Source organism: Lygodium microphyllum, chromosome 15, assembly GCF_053477565.2.
Source record: "Lygodium microphyllum isolate KBCC chromosome 15, Lygodium_microphyllum_v1.1.10, whole genome shotgun sequence".
In the NCBI taxonomy this organism is placed as follows: domain Eukaryota; kingdom Viridiplantae; phylum Streptophyta; class Polypodiopsida; order Schizaeales; family Lygodiaceae; genus Lygodium; species Lygodium microphyllum.
In genome coordinates, this window is record NC_141149.1 from 142,061,420 (window position 1) to 142,084,841 (window position 23,422).

General features: G+C 40.9%; 1 protein-coding gene across 5 annotated transcripts in view; it reads right to left on the reverse strand.

Annotated features, from left to right (window-relative positions):
* Positions 1–1,236: 1,236 nt before the first annotated feature.
* The window catches only part of LOC148025156 (beta-glucosidase 25-like), a 63,864-nt gene continuing 41,678 nt past the window's right edge, over positions 1,237–23,422 (reverse strand). For 3 of the 5 annotated variants that reach the window (XM_087694904.1, XM_087694906.1, XM_087694908.1), the window contains 8 exons: positions 7,729–7,816; positions 7,236–7,500; positions 6,949–7,067; positions 6,555–6,778; positions 6,047–6,078; positions 5,857–5,953; positions 1,769–1,871; positions 1,237–1,636 (listed from right to left, as the gene is read on the reverse strand). In XM_087694904.1, coding sequence (XP_087551030.1) covers positions 1,444–1,636; positions 1,769–1,871; positions 5,857–5,953; positions 6,047–6,078; positions 6,555–6,778; positions 6,949–7,067; positions 7,236–7,500; positions 7,729–7,816 — 1,121 coding nt within the window. In that variant the 3' untranslated portion in view covers positions 1,237–1,443. Of the gene's footprint in view, positions 1,637–1,768; positions 1,872–5,078; positions 5,661–5,856; positions 5,954–6,046; positions 6,079–6,554; positions 6,779–6,948; positions 7,068–7,235; positions 7,501–7,728; positions 7,817–23,422 lie in introns of those variants that run through there. The other 2 variants (XM_087694905.1, XM_087694907.1) reach the window with 2 other exon arrangements.

The following is a 23,422-nucleotide window of genomic DNA, read 5'->3' on the forward strand; positions in this document are numbered from 1 at the left end:
GTGAGTTGAAGTTATATTTATTTACTACTCTCTCTCTCTCTCTCTCTCTCTCTCTCTCTCTCTCTCAATTGAACACACACACACTCTCTCTTTTAATTGAATGCACACACACTCTCTCTCTCTCTCTCTCTCTCTCTCTCTCTCTCTCTCTCTCTCTCTCTCATATTTTAATACACAATATTTTTTTTAATGTTTGAACATGTATACACAATATAAATATATATACTCTGAAAACATCTACAAATACACCTATCCTATTAAAAAGGGGTTGATTTTATTTTTTATTGAGTATATGGGATGGGATACTAAATTTGATGGTTAAACATGTTCATGCAATGTACACATACTATTAAAACACACAAATGCACGAACTATAAAAACACATGGACAATGCATACACACATACACACACATGCATACATTTTATATACACAAAAATATATACGAGTGAGAAAAAATGAAGAGAGTAGAGAGAATGGATACACTTGTAAAATATGCACTTATAAACATGTACACATGCACATCTACAAACATACGCATTCACACATAAATATATACATGTACATATGCGTACAATGCATACACATATATACATGTGCAAACCTCAACACACATGGGGTGAAGAAATGTGAGACGAGGAAGAAAAAAAAATGAGTGTAAAAATAATGAGGAAAAAAGACAACACATTTATAAGATCACACAAATAGATAGACATATATTAAACACACATACACACACACGTACACATGTATACATATATACGAACATATATTAAACACACACAAACACACACGTACACATGTATACATATATACAAACACGTGGACACATAGAATAAATAAAACAAAGAGAGAGAGAGAGAGAGAGAGAGAGAGAGAATATATACATATAAGTATTTTATTTTATATATATATTGATAATTGCCTAGGCCTTGGTGTATGAGAAAAGTAACTTATTAGTCTTGCTATTATGCGATGTTACATACTCAAATTCAAGATACATACGATGGCCAATAATGTGGCAACCTCCAACACATACCCCATAAAACCTTTTTGCAAGCTTATGCAACATGTCAATTTTTAATGGATGTTTATGAGTTGGTATGAGATACATTACAAATCTTCTAGGCCTCCACCAACATCCTATTGATTTGGGATTTTTCTCCTTGATTTTTGTGCATGTTCATCAACATTGGCAACATCGTAATACATTTGTATGGTGCATTGTTAATGGATGTTTATGAATTGGCAACAAATACAAACCAACCAACCTTCTAGTTCACCATCCAACTAATCTAAGAGTGTTTTTTATCTTGATTTGTGTACATGGTCATCAACATTGTAAATCTATTCCACTCAAACAAGTAAAATTGCATTTGAACATAACCAAATGGGGTTGATAAGAAACAATTCTTTGAAAGTCTCATTTGGCTCTTGTTGGGCTTCATGCATTGGTGAAGGTCAATGTTACATTACTTTTTGATAAAACCATCTTGTGCCAAAGAGCAGATAATCTCGGGTGTCGTTCCATGTCTTCATCCACATAATAGAGCCCAAAACGAGTTCCCAAGCCTAAAAAAAACTCAAACCCATCGATCAAGGACCACACGAACACCCCTCTAACATTTCCTCCATCCCTGTAGAAACATTTAAAAAACTATTGCCATAGTGCTCAACCAAGTTAACAAGTTGACAATGAAACACTTCTACAATTTAGCTTTAATATTGATGAGTTCTAGATTGTGTTGCAAGGCATTGAAATAGACTACCTTATAGCTTCACTCAAAGTTGCATAATAAGAGTAGAAGTATTGTATGCGTTCCGTGTCATTTAAATTCAAGTCCAAGCTGGGTTCAAAAGCAATACCCCATCCTGTTAAATCAAAGAGGAAAGGATCAGTAGAAGCAAACATCATTACTCTTGTATTTCCAATATATCTTGCTTTCTTTAATAAGAGCACCTTTGTTATCTACCATGCATTATTGTGTTTTTCTATCTACTTGAAAAAATTTGTGTATTATTGCAAATTTTCTAATTCCAAAAGGTAGGCTCATTATGATTAGGAAAAAACTTGCAAGATGTTAATGTTGAACATATTCATAATAGACTCTAAAACATGTCTTTTGTGAACTTCACAGCTCATTCTTTCTTTAACATCTCTTATGCTTATGTTATCAAAGTACAGCCTCTTCTAACTTTGAAAGCGAGAGAGAGTTTCTTATTGGAGAGTGTGTGTGAAAATCATTATAACATGAAAGAGTGTGGTCCTGTGGGGATGTAGGAATGCATGTACATCCAAGAGCATGCACCAAGTGCTTATTGATAGATAGAAGCTTTGCCAATGGGTCAAGTGTTTTGTTCGTTCCTCCTCGCAAAATTATCGGAGTACACAACTCATTTGTATTTTCTAATATGATTTTTGGCAAATTCTTTTCACCTGCTTCATAAAAATCCTTATTGTAACTTGTTAAATTAGCTTTTTTGATTGCCTTTGCCATAGCATTCACTATGGGGGGTAATTTTTCCTTATGATTCAAAAGTGAGAAAAAAATAAAGATTCTAACTTTCTTTTTTGGAAAATGGTGATTTGAACCATTCCTACAGCCCTTCGTCCTCTTTGACATCAACCAAGACCTCATAAGCCCCCCAAGCACGAGCAAGTCCACAATTTTGGATATGAGAGCTTTTTGTTCCACCTTGAACTATGCACTTTCGATATCTGGATGTGGTATGGAAGGAAGACCAACCTCAAATGTTTAGAATTTCACAAACTTTAAGCTATTCTTCTAGTACATCCATATCTTTCATGAATCCATCTAGGTTTGCAAAGTTGACTTTAAGCTATTGTTCTAGTACATCCATATCTTTCATGGCATGGGTTGCTATTATGATATGTGAACTTCAACATTGCATCATCTAGAGAAGTGATGTGTGGACTTGAACATTGCATCATCTAGAGAAGTGATATTTAAGTAGTGTATGAAAGAAATGGTCAAAATATCTGCTTGGATCAAAGCATCAAGAAAAGTTCATAACTCTTACATTGTTAATATCTTGTACATAAACCTCACATTCAAAATATGATAAGATATATAAGAACATTATTTAGCTACTATTTGGTAATGTTGTGGAATGTAAACTAGGTACTAAATTAATATTACATTTTTAGTGTGGACTAGATCCCTTTACATATACTAATCCTAAATGCATGGGTTATTATAGGCAAGCACATTGTCAACTATTATTTGCTCATGTTGTGGATTGTTGATTTAATGGGAACCTACTTTTGATGTGGTATAGAATCGAGACCTTCATATACTAATCCTAAATGGGTTACTTCTCTCTATGTACTTTTACCTTAATGTTAATTATACAATTCTTAATTAGCTAGTATAACTCTATTGTGTAACTTCTTATTGGATTGGCATAAGGTTGGGATGGCTTATTCATTAGTCTTTTAATGATGTACTATTTAGAATTTTGATGGTTGCTCTAGCTTTGTTAAAATTAGAATGATACTTCCCTTCAAAATATTGTTACCAAGTCTCTAAAGATTAGGTGAAAACTAACATCATTCACAAGATAGTTGCATAGATAAAATTGTTACTTGCTATTACCATTTTTCCCATTGCCCTCTAACATTTTTAATATTAAATTTGTGACACACAAGGTTTTAGATGGCCTTACAAACATGATGGAATACTATACTTTGTAAAAGTAGAGAATCGAAGTCATCCTAGTTAATATTATTAAGAAATTTCCAAGGAAACCTCTAAACTTTATTATCTTTGTTCTCACAAATCCCTTAAAAGAGCCAATTTAGAGTCAATAAAGGCATAATTATATGACTAGTTTAGAAAGTCACAAGAAATACATTTGATAATAAGCTTATGCTCTAAAGCCTTGTGCAATAAGTTGTGGCCTTTGTGAATATAGCCCGTTAAAACTTTGGTGAAATTAGTATGAGACTATGATGATATCTACCCATAATCCACAAAAATGCTTTGTAGAAGATGGCATCTTACATTAAAGTTAGTAATGTAGTACGATGATCACATCTCATTCACCTGGATGAGATATGGTTTTTCTACCAATTCATATCTTCAATCGCACATCTCAAAAATGGAGCAATGTTTTTACAACAAACAAAACCTCCATCAAATCTCCAAAACAAAGGCTTAAAATCAATTATTATCCAAGATTTATACATGTAAAGGGATGCCATTAAAAGAGATTGTCCCTAATGGAAGATAAATAGGGTGCATTTTATTCCTTTTAAAATCACAAGTACAATATTTAAAGAAAAGTTTTTAATGCTAGTGACATGAAGTATTTATATACAGTGAACCCCAATGTTCATCAACTCTCTCCCTCAAAAATGCATTTAAAGAGTGGTCATTAATGCTAGTGACATGAAGCATTTTTACATAGTGAACCCCCTATGTTCATGGACTCTCCCTTAAAAGTGCTCTCATTAGTTAATCTACTCTCTTCCCCCTTCAGCATACAAATATCATATATGTATGTATCTATAGTTCTTTTAGGAATTTGGACCAATGTAAACAACCATACTCTCTCTTTTTTACTTTTCTATTCTTGTGAGTACACAAGTGAGCTAGGTAAAGCTAACCTTGTTGTGAACTCAATGACAATTACATTTTATTTGTGAATAGTATCAACATTTTGTTCTTTTTGCAAAGGCCAAAGTTTAACGACTAGTCATTTTTAGTGATGTGTTTTAATAAAAGCCAAACATGGTTGCAAGTTCATACCATTGCAAAATTTATATATGTGGAGAGTAAGAAGCCTCTTAGAAACTTCTAAAATTCAAAATCCCAATAGGAAACACTATACTAAAATGTGAAGAACAAGCTTGCAAACTACCATGAGTTTTTTGGCTAGGTGGGAGGGATCTTCATTTACAACACATTCACTGTTGAATACTAGTAAGACTAAATTAACGGAATGGCTTTTTGCACAATATTTACTAGGAGTGAACCCAACAGGCAATAGCTATGAAGGTATAACTTGTTTACAAAATTATCAACTAGTGAGGTCTAGTCAAAACTCCTTCCACACCTAACCATCAATGATTACTATATCAATGTAAGGCTAGCATCATTTTTTAATAGATTAGAATCCAAATTCCCCCTAGAGTGATTACCAATCAATTTCTATGTGCCCTTTCATGAAATACATGAGGATAATGTAGTTATAACCCCACCTTGTAGCCTTAGAAAAATTAAACATGATGTCCAAGATAACAGTAACTTGGATAGGGCCTCTCTATGCATCGTGTATGATTTATGGAAGAAGAGCCTAAGACAATGAGTTGAAGTCTCTGCTTTGTGTCACACAAGTAATTAAGAAGGATGCGATGTGCCACCACTAAATCAACTCTTGTTGATTTTCTATACTAGTAGAGGTGACATCATCTCCTGAAGGGAAGGGTTTGGAGACCAATCCCCCCCTTGGGTACCATTCTTAAGAATCATTCAATTTCTATGACTCCCCCTTCTTACAACACCTTGTGATTTTGTCACCTTCTCTTTATTTGCATGGACTAAATTCCCACTCACTCCATCTCTTGGGGTCTGAGTCTTTACGAAAATCCTTTCTGTGCTTTCCCAATGTTCTCGGAATAACTATTTGTGCTGCAGACTGAATCTAAAGTTAGGATGTCCATTGTTCAGAGACAGGCATTAAGGGCAAGCAGATTATCAGTCTTGGAGCCGGCAGAGATGCTACACCTCTTCCACGATCTCAATGTGCCAGAAGTAAATTCTTTTCAAATCAGGGGCCAAAATCCCCTGTTCAAACACAAAAACACACACACCCAAGGGCTAAAGATATGCACCTGTCTCTGTAATGTACACTGGGGTACTGTTGTAATACTCTCTCATGTATGCGACAATCCTTAAAAAACACCAAGGAACCGAGTGCTCCAATTCACCCTGCATCGAGCAGACAAAACAATAGCAACAATTTTCTTTATTTACTTCACTACTTGATTTTGTTTGAGCCTGCTATTTGAAAATGGAACCCACCATGCCAATTATACTGCCGTCAACACCATAGGCTGCAGGAAGAAAGCATGGCAGAATTAGGTCAAATCATTTACTTACCAAACAAAGCTGCACTTCAAACCGTCATAGTTGATTGTACAAGGTAAAAGCAATTGCATAGAAGGAAGGTAAAAACTAAGGTCATCACTGATGATTGCTTGCAGAAACCAGCAGACAACTGAAACTCCATGCTGAGTCAGCAAATGAATGGCTCTTGGAGTGATAGGGGCATGCTGGGTCATCCAAGTTCCTAGGCCGCTAGTCAAAAGTGCTTCAATGCATTGCAAAAAATGATCTGTCTGCCTTTCCTCTCAGATAGCTGGAGAAGAAACTCCAGAAGATTAGAGGGGAGATCAAAAGGGTGGTCGGCATGTGAAACAAGCAATAACCCATCTTTCATGGCTTTGAAATGCTACCTCCTCCTAGATCTCAACCAAGCCACACCGTCCACATTGACTGTGTGACAAAAAGCAAGAGTACATAAAATTACCGGTAGTCCCAGCACGCATCTCTTCATAGTACCCATCATTAATTGATTGCATTTGGTCCTCAGTATCATCATAAGCATACATGGCAGTGACAGCATTGAGGCCCACAAAGTCCAAGGATTGTTTGAGCAAAGAAGACTGCTCATCAGTGAAGGTTGGTAAGCGCGGTCCCACTATCTGACGCATGCTGTCTGGGTAATCCCCAAATGCCAATGGATCCATAAACCTTCAAGCAGTACCCATAAAAGGAACATGATCACTATCACCGTGTCCATTTGCAAACTTTGTTACACAGCAATAGATGAAGGAACTCCTCTCGAAACACAGCTATCCATGTGCAAACTTGAATAGAATAGTCAAAAGAAGAAGTGCTATCACGACACACAGCTTGCTTACCACCCAAAATAAAAATCTTGTGCCCTCTTGGCAGCAGCAATATCACCATTGTCTGTGCTGTTGCGAGGCTCATACCATTTGAACCAAAGTGCTATGCCAATGTACCCTCCTTGAGCTTCCTGCAACAGATTATCCAGCGTTACAAAAACAATGGCACTGGCACTCTTCTGTAGGATCGAGTCATGAAAGTGTATGTTGGTTGATGGTAATGCTTACATAAAACTAACTATAACTTTGAGGTCTAGTAACACCCTACTTTTCCACATGATACATCTGCCTGATAATACCTGATAACTTTGTTTGTATAGGTTTGCAACTGCAGCATGTGCAAGAAGCAGATTGTGAGCAGCAAGATATGGCTCTGTGGAAGAGTTTCCAACAGTGCAGTTCCCATGGTGGAAGATGCCAGCAGCACTGCATCGCCCTGGAGGGCTCTGTGTGGATGCATATGCTAGCCCCACATAGTCATTGGGCTCATCCAAGGTGATCCAGTACTTCACACGATCTCCAAACTCAGCAAAGCACACATTTGCATACCTCACAAAATCATCACTACCATCACATCCGCTCAAATTCAGATAGAGAGAAGAAAAAGATGTGCCAGTTAACAAGGCAATTCCAGCTTATGAAATGAATGATCAATCAGCCAAACTTGTTGCCTTTACCTCCTTAACATTCTATTTCTAAATGCTTCATCAAGTTTAGAAAAGCAAACCAAAAAGGCAATGGCCTCAGCTTCCATGCTTTTGAAAATTGTTAGTTAAAATCTCAGATCCTTACATGAACAGTGAACTCAAGGGTCCCCTGTAGCTATCTTCCAAAGCTTGAGGATGATCTTCTGACCATAGTGTTGCGTGAGGCTCAATGCCTGGTAAGAATATCAACAGCAAGCACCAGCTACCAAAATTAGCACATAAATCTCACACCCTCAGCTTCTATTAGCTAATAAGTTGAGGAGAAAAGGAGAGTTCATGTTGTGCCTTTTACATGGGACTTACTTCCCTTGACAAAAGGAACAAATAATTCAGTTCACATTCCAACTTTCTTATACCGAAAGGTCAACATAAGCGAAGCTCCAAAAGCATGACAGAATTAAAACCAAACTTTTGTCTAGTCTCCATAGCCACTCTAGCTCAAAACCAACAAGAATAAACTCAAATACTCCTGTTAGATCTTCCTCAGTTTTTCACTGATGAAAAGCTAGTCATTGTTCTAAGCAGTTTTACAACAACAAAAGCCTCTCTAAGGGCAGGTGAAATCAAGGGGAAAATTGAAAATTAAGGTTGCCAATAAAAAGGATAGCAGGGGTTCAGAATTGATAGGGGTTGCATCTTGATTTGTTGGATTTAAAAAGGGAATTTCAATTGATGGAACTGTGAGAGTGCACAACGGAAGAAGGAACACAAGCACAAAGACAGAAAAGAGAGAGAGAGCAGAAAATGAAGCAAGAAATACTGCACTAACTGAAAATGAATGCTGAATACAGTGAGGTGGACTGATCAGTCCCTGTACACAGCCCAAGGCGTCAATGAAGGAACCAAATCAGGCTGAGTTTATGGCAGCACCATGTCAGAGTGTCCAGGAGCCAGAGTGTGCTTCTGCAAGAAGAAGTGATCAGCCAAGTGTGGGCAGTGGCTATAAATAGCCAAATACCTCTAAAAATGGCCAACTGCTAAAAAAGGCCTCTAAATCTGGATGACCTGCTAAAATAGACAATATGACTGCAATAAATGCAGTCCAACTGCACATAAAATGGGAAAATAACGACAAAATATCCCAAGCAGTCGTGGAGCAAGTAGGCACTATCAGGGGGTGAAATCCAACTGACAGACAAAGGAAATGCACAAGAAATGTGCCTGAAATAGAGGAAATGCCTAGAAATGCACACTAAACTATCACAGCTCCAATGTCTCTGTTAGACTCTGACAAGAGCTCACAACCAAGAGATGACAAACTGACATGACTAAATAGCGCAGGCTAACACCCCCTCTCAGATCTTGGGAGTGTTTAAAGACCCAACAATCGCATATGATGAAGCATAGAAGTTTAGGGCAAAGGCTTCGTGAAGAGATCGGCTGCATTGTCCTCCGTGGGATAGTAGGCCACCGCTAGCTCGAATCCACAATCCACTCACAAACATAGTGATACTAAACTTCAATGTGTTTCCTGTGGGCATGAAAGACTGGGTTCCTCGCCAGAGCAAGGGCACTCTAGTTGTCTACGTGCAGCTCCATAGGTCCTATTTGTGGAAAGCCAATCTCTACCAACATACAACGGAGTCAAACTACCTCCATAGCCGTCGAACATAGGGCACAGTACTCAACCTCTGTAGAAGAAAGGTCCACAATAGGCTACTTCTTACTACTCCAAGAGATAGCCCCAAATCCAAGGGAGAAGGCATAACTAGTAGTGGACCATCTCGAATCCGCATCACATGCCCAATCAAAGTCACTTCATCCAGAAAGAGTAACCCCCTCTGCATACATGATCCCATAGGATTGAGTCCCCTGTAAATACCAAAGAACACACAAGGCTGCCCTCTAGTTAAAAGAGTCTTCGTAAAAGAAGACTAGATCCACCACAAAAGAAATATCCAGCTGAATGTAGATGAGCCAGATAAGGGAGCCAACAAGGCACCTATAGTGGGTAGCATATGAAAGAGAATCTCCTGCAGCCACAAGCTTGGACTTGGGGTCCATGGCGCAAGAAACAAGCCGACACTTGACCGTACCAAACTTCAAAAGTAACTCAAAGATATACCTGTGCCGTGAGATAAAAATGCCTTGTACCATCTCATAAATCTCAAGACCAAGAAAGAAGTGTAGGATCCCAAGAACTGTCATCTCAAGCTCTTGTCTCAGAAATCTCGAATCCAATGTACCTCCATAGAAGCCCTCCCTAAGAAGATAAGATCATCCACACATAAGATAATCAAAACACACCTGTCACCCTCAACCTTATAGTAAAGGTTGGGGTCATGAGCTGATCTCTGGAAGCCATTGTCACAAAAGAAATAATCAATCCTCTAGTACCAAGCTCTCGGAGCTTGCTTCAAGCCATAGAGGGCCTTTCGCAATCGATAAACATAGTCCTCCTTTCCTTGCACAAGAAAACATGGAGGCTCAAGGACATAAATCTCCTTGTCAAGGACTCCATTCAAGAACATAGACTTGACATCCATTTGATAGACAAGCCAATGGTGATTGGCTAAAAGAGCCAAAACAACTCGAAAGGTAGATATATGAGCCGTAGGTGCGAAGGTCTCAAAATAATCCAAATCTTATCCTCTATCCAAAACCCTTAGCAACAAGCCTAGCCTTATGCTTGTCCAAGGAACCATCTACAAGATACTTACTCTTATAGACCCACTTTATACCAATCACCTTCCGTTCTCAAGGATGCAAAACCAACTCCTAAGTCTGATTTGACTCGATAGAATCGAGCTTATTCTACATAGCTTGTCTCCAAACATCCTGTCCAAGAGCCTCATCAACTAAAGTCGACTCACTGTCATGTAGAATCTAGGTCGTAAGAGCATAGTCCACACAAAGTGAACTATCCCGCTGGGCTTGTAAACGAGCTGATCTACCAGGACCTAAAGGAGTAGTAGGAAAATAGGTAACACTTGCATTCTCCATGAGTTGAAAATCCACCGAGGAATGGTGAGAGGCTGATCATGTTGCCAAAAAGGCTATGAAGCCTCCAGTACCTGCAAAGCACTTGTCTAGGAAAGAGATTCCCCCCTCATTAAGTGAAGGTACATCCTCCTCATCCAAAGGAAGCTCCCCAATTGACGGTTGTGCATCCCCAAAAGGCTCAAGAGATGCAGAAGGGGTAGGGGCAATGCATCCGGATTAACCTTCATAGAAGCACTCCTTGAGAAGATAAGATCATCCACATATAAGATAATCAAAACACACCTATCACCCTCAGACTTATAGCAAAGGTTAGGGTCATGAGTTAATCTCTAGAAGCCACTGTCACGAAAGAAGCGATCAATCCTCTGGTACCAAGCTCGCGGAGCTTGCTTGAGGCCATAGAGGACCTTCCACAATCAATAAATATAGTCCTCTTTTCCTTGCACAAGAAAACCCAGAGACTGAGAGACATAAATCTCCTTGTCTAGGACACCATTCAAAAACGCAGACTTGACATCCATCTAATAAACAAGCCAATGGTGATGGGCTATAAATGGTAGACATATGAGCCGTAGGTGCAAAGGTCTCAAATTAATCCAATCCCAATCTCTGTGCAAAATCCTTGGTAACAAGCCTAGCCTATGCTTGTCCAAGGAACCATTTGCAAGATAATTGGTCTTATAGACCCACTTCACACCAATCGCCTTCCACAGCCGAGGATGCCAAACCAACTCCCAAGTTTGATTTCACTTGATAGAATCGAGCTCATCCTGCATAACCTATCTCCAAACATCCTGTGCAAGAGCCTCATCAACTCAAGTAGGCTCACTATCATGGAGAATCTGGGTCATAAGAGCATAGTTCACACAAAGTAAACTATCTCATTGGGCCTGTAAACGAGCTGATCTATGTGGACCTGTAGGAGTAGTAAGAAAGTGGGTAAGACAGGCATCCTCCATGAGCCACCGATACCATCAAGGAATGGTGATAGACTCATCATGCTGCAAGAGAGGCAATGAAGCCTTCGGTACCTACAAAGCACCTATTTGGAAAAGGGACTTCCCCTCACTAAGTGAAGGTACATCCTCCTCATCCACAGGAAGCTCCCTGGCTGACAATTGTGCATCCCCAAAAGGCTGAGGGAGACAAAAAGGGTAGGTTTAGTCTTTGAAGGAGTAGAGGAACATGTCAGCGGTGGTAGGGAAGCAGAAATAGGAGGAGAAGGAGATGGTGGTGAAGGGGGAGCACATGATGATGAAGGAGGGGTGCGGAGAGAAAACCTAAGGAGAAGGAGAGGTATAAAGGGCAGCAAAGGGCAGTCGATGACGAAGAATCACCTGCACTAGAACCATCAATTAGATCCTTGAAGGCCGCAACCTTGTCGAAGATCACATCCCTACTCACCTCAATCTTCCCTTTCATAGGATCATACAACCGATATCCCTTCATGGTAGTGCTATACCCCACAAAGAGAAGCTTTCTCGACTAAGAGTTGAGCTTGAACTTCCTTTTCTTCTTGTCCACATGGATAAATGCATCACACCCAAAGATGCAAAAGTGAGACACGGAAGGCTTTTGTCCAAAGAAGGTCTCATATGGAACCATGTCCTGCAAAACAGCAGTAGAAGAACGGTTACGGATGTGAACCGCGATCACCACTGCCTCACCCCAAAGGGAATGAGGTAATCCTCGATGCTATAATATCCATCGCGCAATCTCCAACATGGTCCTATTCATACACTCCACCACACCATTCTCGGATGTTGTGTTCAAATGGATATACTCCACCCGAATGTCATGATCCCTCCAAAACTTAAAAAAGGGAGGCCGAGCCCATAGATCCATAAAGGTTAGTGTGAATCAACTCGAGCAATGTAGAAGCCCTCCAAGTGACAACGTGTGGATGTGGCTACCGGTATTGCTTACCCCTCAAGCAGCTAGGGCGAAGGGTGTGAACAAGAGAAAAATCTTTAAGTCCCACCATCTTCCTCCAAGAACCTCTGTCTTACCCTGAGTGCTCACATAGAGTTAGCGATCACATCCATATTCAAATGACCATACTGAGTGTGCCAAAGTAGTCCAAGCTCGTGGAAAGACCTCGCAACTAAGGCTGTAAGCGTATATAGCCCACCCTCCAACTGCATCTTTGGTAAAGACCACACATGTACCTAGTTGGGTGAGACCATAGACAGACAAAAGGTTAAAGCCCAACTCAGGTACATAAAGAATTTTGGCAAAGGAAGACTGCCTGTCTGGCAATAAGGGAATAGTCCCCAATCCACAAACTTTAATCGTAGGGTTGTCACCAATGGTGCTGGTGCCCCCTTGGGAACTCAAGTCTTGAAACCAATCCTGCCAAAAGATATGTGAAAAGAAGCTCCACTATCCACCAATCACAGCTTTTCCGAAATGGAAGAAGCAAGGGTTGTATCCTGCTTGGCAAAGACATGCATGAAGACAGACTCTGTCATGGGGGATGTGACTTTCAAATCCTTCTCCTTTGGCTTCAAATGGGGATACTTATGCTAGCACTTCTCCACGGGGTGAGTGCCCTTCCCACAATGTGGGCAGTTGGACTTCTCCTTCTCATCCTTCTTGTCCTCCTGCTTCTTGTCCTTGGCCTTCTTCTTCTTCTTCTTTCCGCCACTAGTACCTACAATAAAAGCCTTGGAAGAGCCAGAACCACTAGCCCCTACCTCTCTAAGTCGCTTGTCATGCTCCAAGACAAGCAATGAAAGCTCCTCCCATAAGAGCCTTTCGTGGGTCCTCGATGGGAAAAGACTGATGTAGTAAACATGGACCCTAGAAGATGACACCTGCATCAATAAGACCGTAGCCATATCCTTGAAGGATATCTTCCATCCAAGAGAGACAAGCTCACCTCTCATATCCTCCATCTTCATGATGTGCTCCTTCATAGACTCAAAAATAAGCTCCCAACCTAAATAGAGGGTATCAAAGAAGGCATCTTCACATTAGATGGAGCCTTTATTTCAGCTGGGGCATAAGATGAAAAATAAGATAGATGGGTTCAAGAAGGTTCCACCAATCGAAACTCCCTATAATCACGTCTCCACTCAAAAGAGTGGTGAGACAAAAGTTCCTCCTCTAAGTCATCAAAGCCTGTAAACCGGTAAGACATCTTCCAAATTTGCAATCACCCAATAATGTTGCAATTTGATGGAGACTGTGTGAATGTCAAAAGGCAATCAGCTCTACAAAATGTGTAGATGTGCCACATACACAAAGAAATATTGTCGCCTGCAGCCAAAGAGGTGCCACCTCCCCCAAAAGAGGAAAATCTGGTACAAATGCTGACATGGCAGCAATAAATGCTGCCGCTTGCGGGAGAAAAGCTACCGCCTACACCAACTAGCTGACAATTCAGCACCAAGGAAGGTCACCTCCACTAGAAACCTCCAAAAATGGAGGCATTTGCAGCAAATGCAAGGTGTTGGGCCTGCATTTGATGGCTGAGTATGCTCCTCTGCAAAGAAATCTGCACTCTGTGCTCTCATTCAGGCAATGATACCATGTGAGAGTGCGCAATGGAAGAAGCAACATGAGCACAGAGAGAGAGAGAGAGAGAGAGCAGAAAATTTTACGGGAAAAAAAAGAGAGAGCAGAAAATGAAGGAAGAAATACTGCACAGACTGAAGATGAATGTTAAATACAATGATGTGGACTGATCAGTCCGACTGCACATAAAAAATGGAAAAATAATGACAAAATATCCCAAGAAGCAACCGTGGAGTAGGTAGACATTGTAAGGGGGCAATTTCCTACCAATAGAGGAAATTCACAAGAAATGTGCCTGAAATAAAGGAAATGCATAGAAATGCACACTAAACTGTCAAAGCTCCGATGTCTCCGTCAAGCTCTGACATGAGCTCACAACCAAGAGATGACAAACTAACATGACTAAATAGGGCAGGCTAACAAGAACTTGGAGGGAACTCGAAGGGATTTTTTAGTGTTGTAGCTCAACAAAATTTGGATTTATTCTGAAAAGAAATACCACAAGGAGGCTCAAGTTTTTGGAGACATTGGTCTATGCTTGTCTCTTTTCATGAAGGCAATCTATCCCAAAGATGGTAAAGTGCTGAATTTCATTTTCATTTATTTTGGATGTTAGGTGGTGGCTGTCCCAAGTAGAACCCTTTCCAGGTCTAGCTTTCCACTTGACCAAGTCTCGTTTTTGAACATGATGACATGTACGATGGTCATGGAAATCTAATATCCATTCTGATTCATGAGGTTGAACTAATGGTTCAATAATTTCTACTAACACTCCTTGGTCCACCAAACTATCATCATTACCAAGTTGCCTTCTCCATTGGCTAACGTGAAAGACTGGATGGACTCTATCAGAGGATGGTAGATCTAATTTGTATGCAACCCCACCAACACGTTTAAGGATTGTAAATGGGCCACAAAGCGGTGGAGATAACTTAGGAACCGGTCCAAAATTCAAAGTTCTTGAATATTCTGAAACATGTAAGTAGACCTTATCACCTTTATCAAAAGTGACCATACATCTATATTTGTCTACATATTTCTTGTAACGGTCCGGTCTTCAGCTTGCTTAATATTCAAGCATGCTACTTTTAGCATATCAAAAATTCTTGGAGAAAATCCTTGACATGTTGGATTTTTCTCATTGACTAATCCCAGCATAACTGGTGGTCAAGGTTGAAATCCATACATAAGCATAAATGGACTAAAATCTTGTACTTAGCATTGTTGTAACCAAACTCTACTATGGGTAAATAATCTTTCTTAATTAGATTGTTTATTGTTTACATATGCTCAAAGCATATCTTCTAAAACCCGGTTTATCTACTCAATTTGCCCATCCATTTGAGGGTGATCAGCAGTACTTTAGATTAAGCATGGTATCTAACCTTTTGAATATAGCTCTTCAAAAATGGCTATTAAACTTTTGATCGCGATCACTTATGAGATTGACTAGCAATCCATAGAGCTGATAACTGTTCTTCACAAATAGCCTTGCTAATTCAAGAGTCTCTAACAATTGTCTTGATTAGCATAAATCTACACGTCTTAGTGAGTCTATCCACTACTACCCAAAAGGGTGATCAGCAATACTTTAGATTAAGCATGGTATCTAACCTTTTGAATATAGCTCTTCAAAAATGGCTATTAAACTAGCCTTGCTAATTCAAGAGTCTCTAACAATTGTCTTTGTTAGCATAAATCTACACATCTTAGTGAGTCTATCCACTACTACCCAAAAGGCATCATGACTATGATTGGTAGTAGAAAGTCCAACAATAAAATCCATAAAGAGACTTTTCCACTTGCCATTAGGAACCTCTAAAGGATTTAAAAGCCTACCTACCTTCAAGCGCTCGACTTTGTTCACTTAACACCTAGCATTGAATAACATATTTCTCTATATCCTTATGCATTCCAAACCAATAAAAGTGTCTATGAACATGTGCATATGTTTTTCTTATCCCAAGATGACCTACACTAGGACTATCATGACACTCATGAAGAATTTGGCGTCGTGTGTCCAAGTCTGAGGGTATACATATTCGACCTTTGTGAAACAAGTACCCCTCATCAATGGTAAGTGTGTGAAATTCACATCTTGTGCATGAGTGGGTAAGGGATCCATTCTTCTAACCACATTTCATACATTTTCATAAGATTGATCATGCTCGCATTTGCCTCATAGAGATTCTAATAGATCACTCTTCATATTGTAAAAAAGAGTGTCAATCTCAAGCATTTTACTCGGAGCATCAGGTACAACATTATATCAATCTTTGAGATACCATAGTGTGCAATCAAACTCTTAAAGAAATCCAATCCATTGAGCCTTTCTTCCTTTCAAATCCTTTTGGATAGTAAACCATTTGAAACTCTCTTAATCAAATACTACCTCAAACATAGCACTACACAAATAATGGCGCTACTTTTTCAAAGCACAGATAATTGCGTAAATCTCACGTTCATAAAAAGAATAATTTTGATAAGCCTTATCTAGCTTGTTACTTTTACAAGCCACAAGTCTAACCTCTTGGAGTAGCATGGCTTCAATGGCTATGACACTAGCATCAATTTCCACCACAAAAGGTTCGTGTGAATCCACTATAGCTAGGTGGCTAGGTTTGGAGCATTAGCAATAGCTACTTTAAGTTTATCAAAACTATGTTGTTGTTTCTCACCCCAAGAGAAAGTACAGCCTTGAGCTTTCAATTGGTTTGTCATAGGAACACTTACCTTAGCATATTTTTTTATAAACTTACGATAAAATCCTGCCAAACCAAGAAATAATAATAATTCCTCTAAATTAGTCAGATGAGACCAGCCACCATTGTAAGATAGTTTGAATCTTTTCTGGATTCATTCTAATACCTTCTTCAAATATGATATAACCAAGTAAAATTTATCTTTAAAAACTCGCATTTACTTTCCTTAGCATAAAGTTTATGCTCCTAAGCAACTCAAAGACTAAGTGAAGATGTTTCCATTGTTCTTTTTTAAAACGACTATAAATAAGGATATCATCAAGGAAAACAACAACAAATTTTCCAAGATATAAGCATAAGATACTATTGATATGGGTCATGAATATAGCAAGAGCATTAGTTAGCCCAAAGGACACAACCAAAAACCCATAATGGCCGAAACACGTTCAAAAGACAATTTTAGATACATCCTTCATGTGTATTCGCACTTGATGATACCCTGACCTCATGTCAATCTTTGAAAAATGTCATGCTTCTTTAAGTTTATCAAAAAACTCATCCACACAAGAAGGTGGATAATTATTTTTTATTGTGAGCACATTTAGACCATAGTAGTCTTTATATATGCGTGGACCTATCCTTTTTCTTTATCAACAATATTGGAGAAGACCATGGAGAACTAGGGTAAATTAATCCTCATTCGAGATAATCAATTAGTTGCTTCTCCACTTCACTGGCTTAATGAGCACGAAGTCCATAAGATGGCTGACTAATGGGTTTACTTCTTCATAAAATATCAATACTATGCCTTACATTAAGTTCAAGGGATAAACATAGAGACAATACAAGAGGAAATATATCATCGAATTTGTTAAGCAATCGGCGTATCTTATCATATACATATAGTAGAAAATGAGAAGAGGAGTTTGTAACAGAATACTGCGATGAGGAATTTTCTTTTAAAGAGAAAGAAGAGAGAGAGCATGTACTTAATGCGTCATTGGATTGTAGTAAAGAAATATCCACAACATTATTAATAGAAGACAAAGACTTATGCTAAGAAACAAAGGAAAACAATACATAACAAAAATAGACATATTCTATATGTTTGGCCCAATAATGGAGTTCACCTACACATATAAGGGGGGACATCAAAACATTCTCCTCACCCTAAAACAAAACATGCACATCATTGTCCTCAAATGTACTTCTAATGTAGACTTTTGTATCCTACACATCCTTGTCATCCCCATTCATGAGAGAGATGACATAAGTATAAGTACTAGGTACTTGGGGCAGATGTTACTTATTAACCAACATATAGTTAATGAAGTTGTGAGTCAATCCATTATCCACAAGAATACGGACTTCTCGTCCATTCACCATACCATGCATAAGAACCCAGTTGTGGGAGCCAAATGTGGGTTGCCATGGTGCAACAATCAAGCAACACTCATGCTCATCTACTTGATGGCTAACTTGTACATCCAAATATTTAGAGCAAGCTTCCAAAGAAAGCATATGCACCATATGCAGTACTTTCTCTTTATTCTTATTCTTATCAAGCTCATTGCCTTTGAGTTTTGGACAATCCCTTTTTTCATAAAATGCCTAAGTAATTAAGGCATTTCTCCTTCCACGCTCTCGCAAGCTCTTCACTTAAGAGTAGCCCTCTAGCCCCATTAGACTTCTTAGTATTCTCCTTTTTGGATATGGCATTGAACTTTCTCTTCCCTACTAATGCTGATGCAATTTTTGAATGTGCAAACGTATATGCAAATGTTTTACTATCTAACATATCATCAAAAATCTATGCACTCTTGATGGCTTCTAGTGTTTTAGGCTATTGAGTTTTCACCTTGGCCTTGTACTTGTTGTCCAAGCCTCAAATGAAACCTTTAACATTTTGAAATCATCTAAGCCATCAAGTTTAAGAATCATTTCTCTACGTTTGGAGATGTACTGGGAAATGTCAGACCCTCCATCCAACACTTAACCTAAGTAATCCAAATTCGATCCTTTTTCATTCTCAAGAAAAAACTCATTTCGAAACATTTCCTCTAACTTGGACCACGTCGCAGAACAAGTAGTAATATCTAAACTCATCCACCACTTGTAGACCTTGCCCTCAAGTGTGCGGCTTGCCTCAAGGGCTCTAGCAGAATTGAATGTACAACACAACTTATGCAAGCCACTCCACTTTTTACAATCTTGTTCTTCTCCTCGAAACATAAGTGACTTCATGTTGTTTAACATATTATTAACCTCGTGTATCGAGAGAGCCTCACACCTCGATGCCTTGCAATAGCCCTATTCCCCCAAAGCTTGTTCTTATACCAAATGTTTAAAAAGCTCCGAGATCTGTGTAACATTTTCATTGAGAATAGAAATTTTTCTCTAATTTCACCATGCAAGCTACTAAAGCACCAAATTCTCCCTTGTCCATTAGTTCAAATGCATCTAAATCATTCATAGTTTTATTCTCATGCATGTTTACAAGCTCATCATACTCTAAATGCGAAGGTGAGGACATGGTGTGATGCTTGAAATTGAGAGAAAAAACTTACCAGTTACCCTAATGTCTTCATAGTGAAACAATTCACAAAACTGCAAGAGCAATTCCATAGGCATTGTATATCAAGAGATAGTTGACAGGTCCTTGAAAATCTCTTTATCTCCTCGCTTGCTCAGGTGTCGAAAAAAGTGGGATGGGTGACCTCCTGGAAAGCTTTTTCTTCAAGCAAATGCTTCCACCTTGCACATAGCCGACAACACCAACAAAGCCTTCGTAGTCTCATTGCTAAGTATGCCAAGGTCTATGCCTTGGTTGCCGCCTTGGTTGTAAGTTGCAAGAGGACACCCCAACGTGGTTCACAATGCAGCAATCGTGCAATTACAAGGCCAATGCGAACCATCTATCGAATGTTGTTGCACACTCTCTAATCTTTTGTTGAAGCCTTGCTCTAATACCAATGTCATGCACACATAGGTGTCTCGCCTTCAACGAACACAATGTTAGGAAAATCTCAATTCACCTTCCAACCACTCAAGATGATAGTCCCTTTTAGCACCACATTGGTATCTTTAGACAGATCCATGGACTATTTTTAGACCAACTTTTAGTGAGTCTATTCACACTAATTGCCTATCCTTTGTTCCTTTGGTCCATATACCCTTATGCCCTAATGTAGAGTATCTCTTGACCCCTTAACCACACCAATGACTTTGCATAATGCTCCATTACATGCTATTAGTGCTACGGTCAAGCTATTCTATGGATCACGTCCACTCAAGGCCCTTGTCTTGACAATGATAGAGATTATACTTACTTTGATTGAACACTAAAGATTTGAGTGTTGTTTGCATTTATTATTTATGCTTTCATGTATATTACATTTCATCTCTATGCTCTTCACCTTACAAAGGGGTTTTAGAGTTGAATATCTAAATCACATCATCTACAAGCTTCTAAAACTAAATCCAAGGATGAGCAATTATGTGATTATTACCCAGCCCTGAGCTATCTTTCACCTACTTAAACAATCAAAGCAAATATTTGATAAGCTTGTCTCTATACAATTAACTTTTGATCATGATTTTATTACATCCATTTGTTTGTTATTTACCCTTTGTTGTTCTTGTCACATTGGCATCTTAGTATATAACTGAAATTCTATACTATCATCCAGGCATATATTGGCTAATTGAGTTAACAATTGTGGGACTTAATGAGAGTTATCTAATCGTTTGAGTCTCTTTTTTCATGGATGATGATTAAGAGAGCTTTATTAAGGTTGATCTTATGGTTGTTAGAAGTCATGATCTCGATCAAACTACTAATGTCAACGTGAAACCTGATCACCAATATCAAAGAGCTTATTCACACAACAAGAGCCACTACAATGCCAATGAGCCTAAGCGAAATCCAAAACATCCATACACATGGTTTTGATAACAACAAATGTCTTTACCTTGTGTATCATGACCTTCATCAAGTATAGCAACCTCAACTAGACTTGGTTTATTGGTACTTGAGCCTAGACACATCTTGTTGTCTCAAGGACCAACAAAAGAGTATGGCCACATTATTTTTAAATGATTCAACTAGTGCACTTTCAACTATTTAAGACTAAAAACCTCGCTCCCTACCCATCGCATCACGAACACTGCCCCCAAGTCACGCCTCCGCTGCCATCGCGCCCACCCAATGCCTCCATCGCGCTCACCCAGAGCTCCCCCCGGCCTTCCTCAGCATTCGCCCCCTCCTCTCACCACCCAACCGTCCCTCTCCCTTCGCCTTGCGGTGCTTTATAGCAGGCGCGCTGCACCTACCCCTCTTCCGCCAGCTTTCATCAGATCCCCCCTCTTCTACCAGTGCCTTCTCTGTCCCCCCTCCATTGTGCTCACCCAAAGCTCATCCCCTACCTTCCTTAGCATTTGCCCCCCTCCTCCTCCCGCCACCCATCTGTCCCTCTCCCTCCGCCCTGCACTACTTTATAGCAACGCTGCACCCACCCCTCTCCCACCAGCTTCCGTCAGCTCCCTCCTCTTTCGCCAGCGCCCCCTCTATCCCCCCCCCCGGGTCAAGTCCTCCCATTTCCCCCCTCCACCCCGCCGCGCCCGGTTGGCCACCAGGACTTACTGCGCGGCCCAAAGAGTGTAATCGCCCCCCCCCCCCCCCCCCCCCCCGCCATCGACCACCCCCCCTCCCTCCCCCCATACCATTGCTCCCTCCACTTGTAGCAACACCCCCCCTCTCGGCAGCACAGTAGAGGGATTGGTAGGTCCTCAACACGGTTGCGCAATGGAAACCCCTGGTCAGACGCTAGTGCATTCTGCGAGTGCCCCCCAGTCAAACACATTGCGTGTTGTCCTCTCTGAGGAACAACTCTTGGCCGTCTGTGCCACAAAGCTTGAGCTTAAAGAAACAGTGATTTTAGATTAGGTAATAGGACACTATCCATCCAGGGCCCAGCTTCGAGATTGGCTTCACTTCACGCTACACATTGACACAACGCAAATCATGGAGCCAATCCTCATGGGCAGAAGGATCTTCATGGTTCGTCTCACCTCTGTGGACGTAGCTCGTGAGTTAGTAGAGAGCTTGCCCTATGCCTCCACGAAGGGGATCATTCACATGGTTCCCTGGTACAGCGGCTTCACAGTGGAATCATTTGAGCTCCACAACAGATTTCTCAGACACCTAGTCACTTTACTTTTCCCCGAATTGGCGGTAGAGTACCGCCAGTTAGTGGAGGACTTTGGACGGCTCTTCAGCACAGTTCTTCCTGCCTCCTTCACAGATGCAATGACAACTGCAAGAGTCACCAAGGTACAAGTGGCCGTAAAAGACACAAAGGGTATACCCAAGTTCCTGGAGATTGAGGTAGGAGGTCACTCCTTTGGGCAGCAGCTCACTGTGACCGGGCAAACAGGGCAGTGCCTGCACTGCCATGACTTTGGGCATCAGGCAGTAGACAGTACGCACTTTGGAGCCAAGGCGGCTCTGCCGACAGGCTCGCAGGCGGACACTGACGGCTTCACACAGGTCCAAAGACGACATAGAGGGAGACGACAAGGGGGGGCGCAAACAACTCCTCAGACACAACCTCGACACCAAGGAGTAGGAAGGCGAGCGATGCCCCCCCGGTAGAGCACTCCGCAACTCGCCCCATCCGACAAGACCGCAGCCCCCCACATCCACCACCTGCGCCACAGGCTACCCTACCTGAGATCCCAGAATCCCCACACACACCTCCCAAGCCCCCCCCCACTGACCCAAGCCCACGCCCCCCCCCCCCTTCCAGGGCCACCAAACCCCCTCCCACACCCGCCACGTACCTCCAACCACCCCACCATCCCCCGATCTTCTTTCCCCCCACCACCTCCCTTGCCGAGCACACCCCCCCCCCAATGCGCCCCCGTTTCAGGTGATCCCTCCCAGACCCACCCCCCCCCCTCCCACAGGAGGTGATGAGCCACTCACACCTACATCATCCTCGCACCATCAGTTCTCGCCCTCCCACACAACCACCAACTCATCTACCCCTGCCGCCCGTCACACCTTCCCGAGACAAGCACAGTTGTTGCTACGAGTTCTTCCACAATGGTCCATGGTCCTACCTGAGAGTTGGGGAGCGTGGAGAGTTCCCACTACCTCTAGAGGTGGGGATCTTCGTGGTTCGTAAGTCGAGGAGGGGCAAGGTCCATCTACTAGCACCACCTAATGGACCAAACTACACTTTCTTCTTTCAATCCTCTCAATCAGGGGATTGGACGACGACACAGATAGAGCAGTTGAAGAGTCAAGTGGAGGACCACATCTCCCAGTGGATGGGAGAAGAAGGACTAGCACTGTTTGCACAACAGTGACCTGGCTGTATGATGGACATTAGCTGGTGGGCTGGTGACGAGGTCCCACACTTTAGCATTATCTTTCAAGCCCTCCACAGTAGAGAGCTCCGCGGGATGTGATCGAGTAGCCCCTATTATAGGCGGCCCGTTTCTACCAATGTACAGAGTCACGACTCTCAGCATGGCTGATAGATGCTTTGATATTACCACCTGGAGCATCTATCACCCCTATGGTTCGGCCGAGGGCCACCATGGAAGATT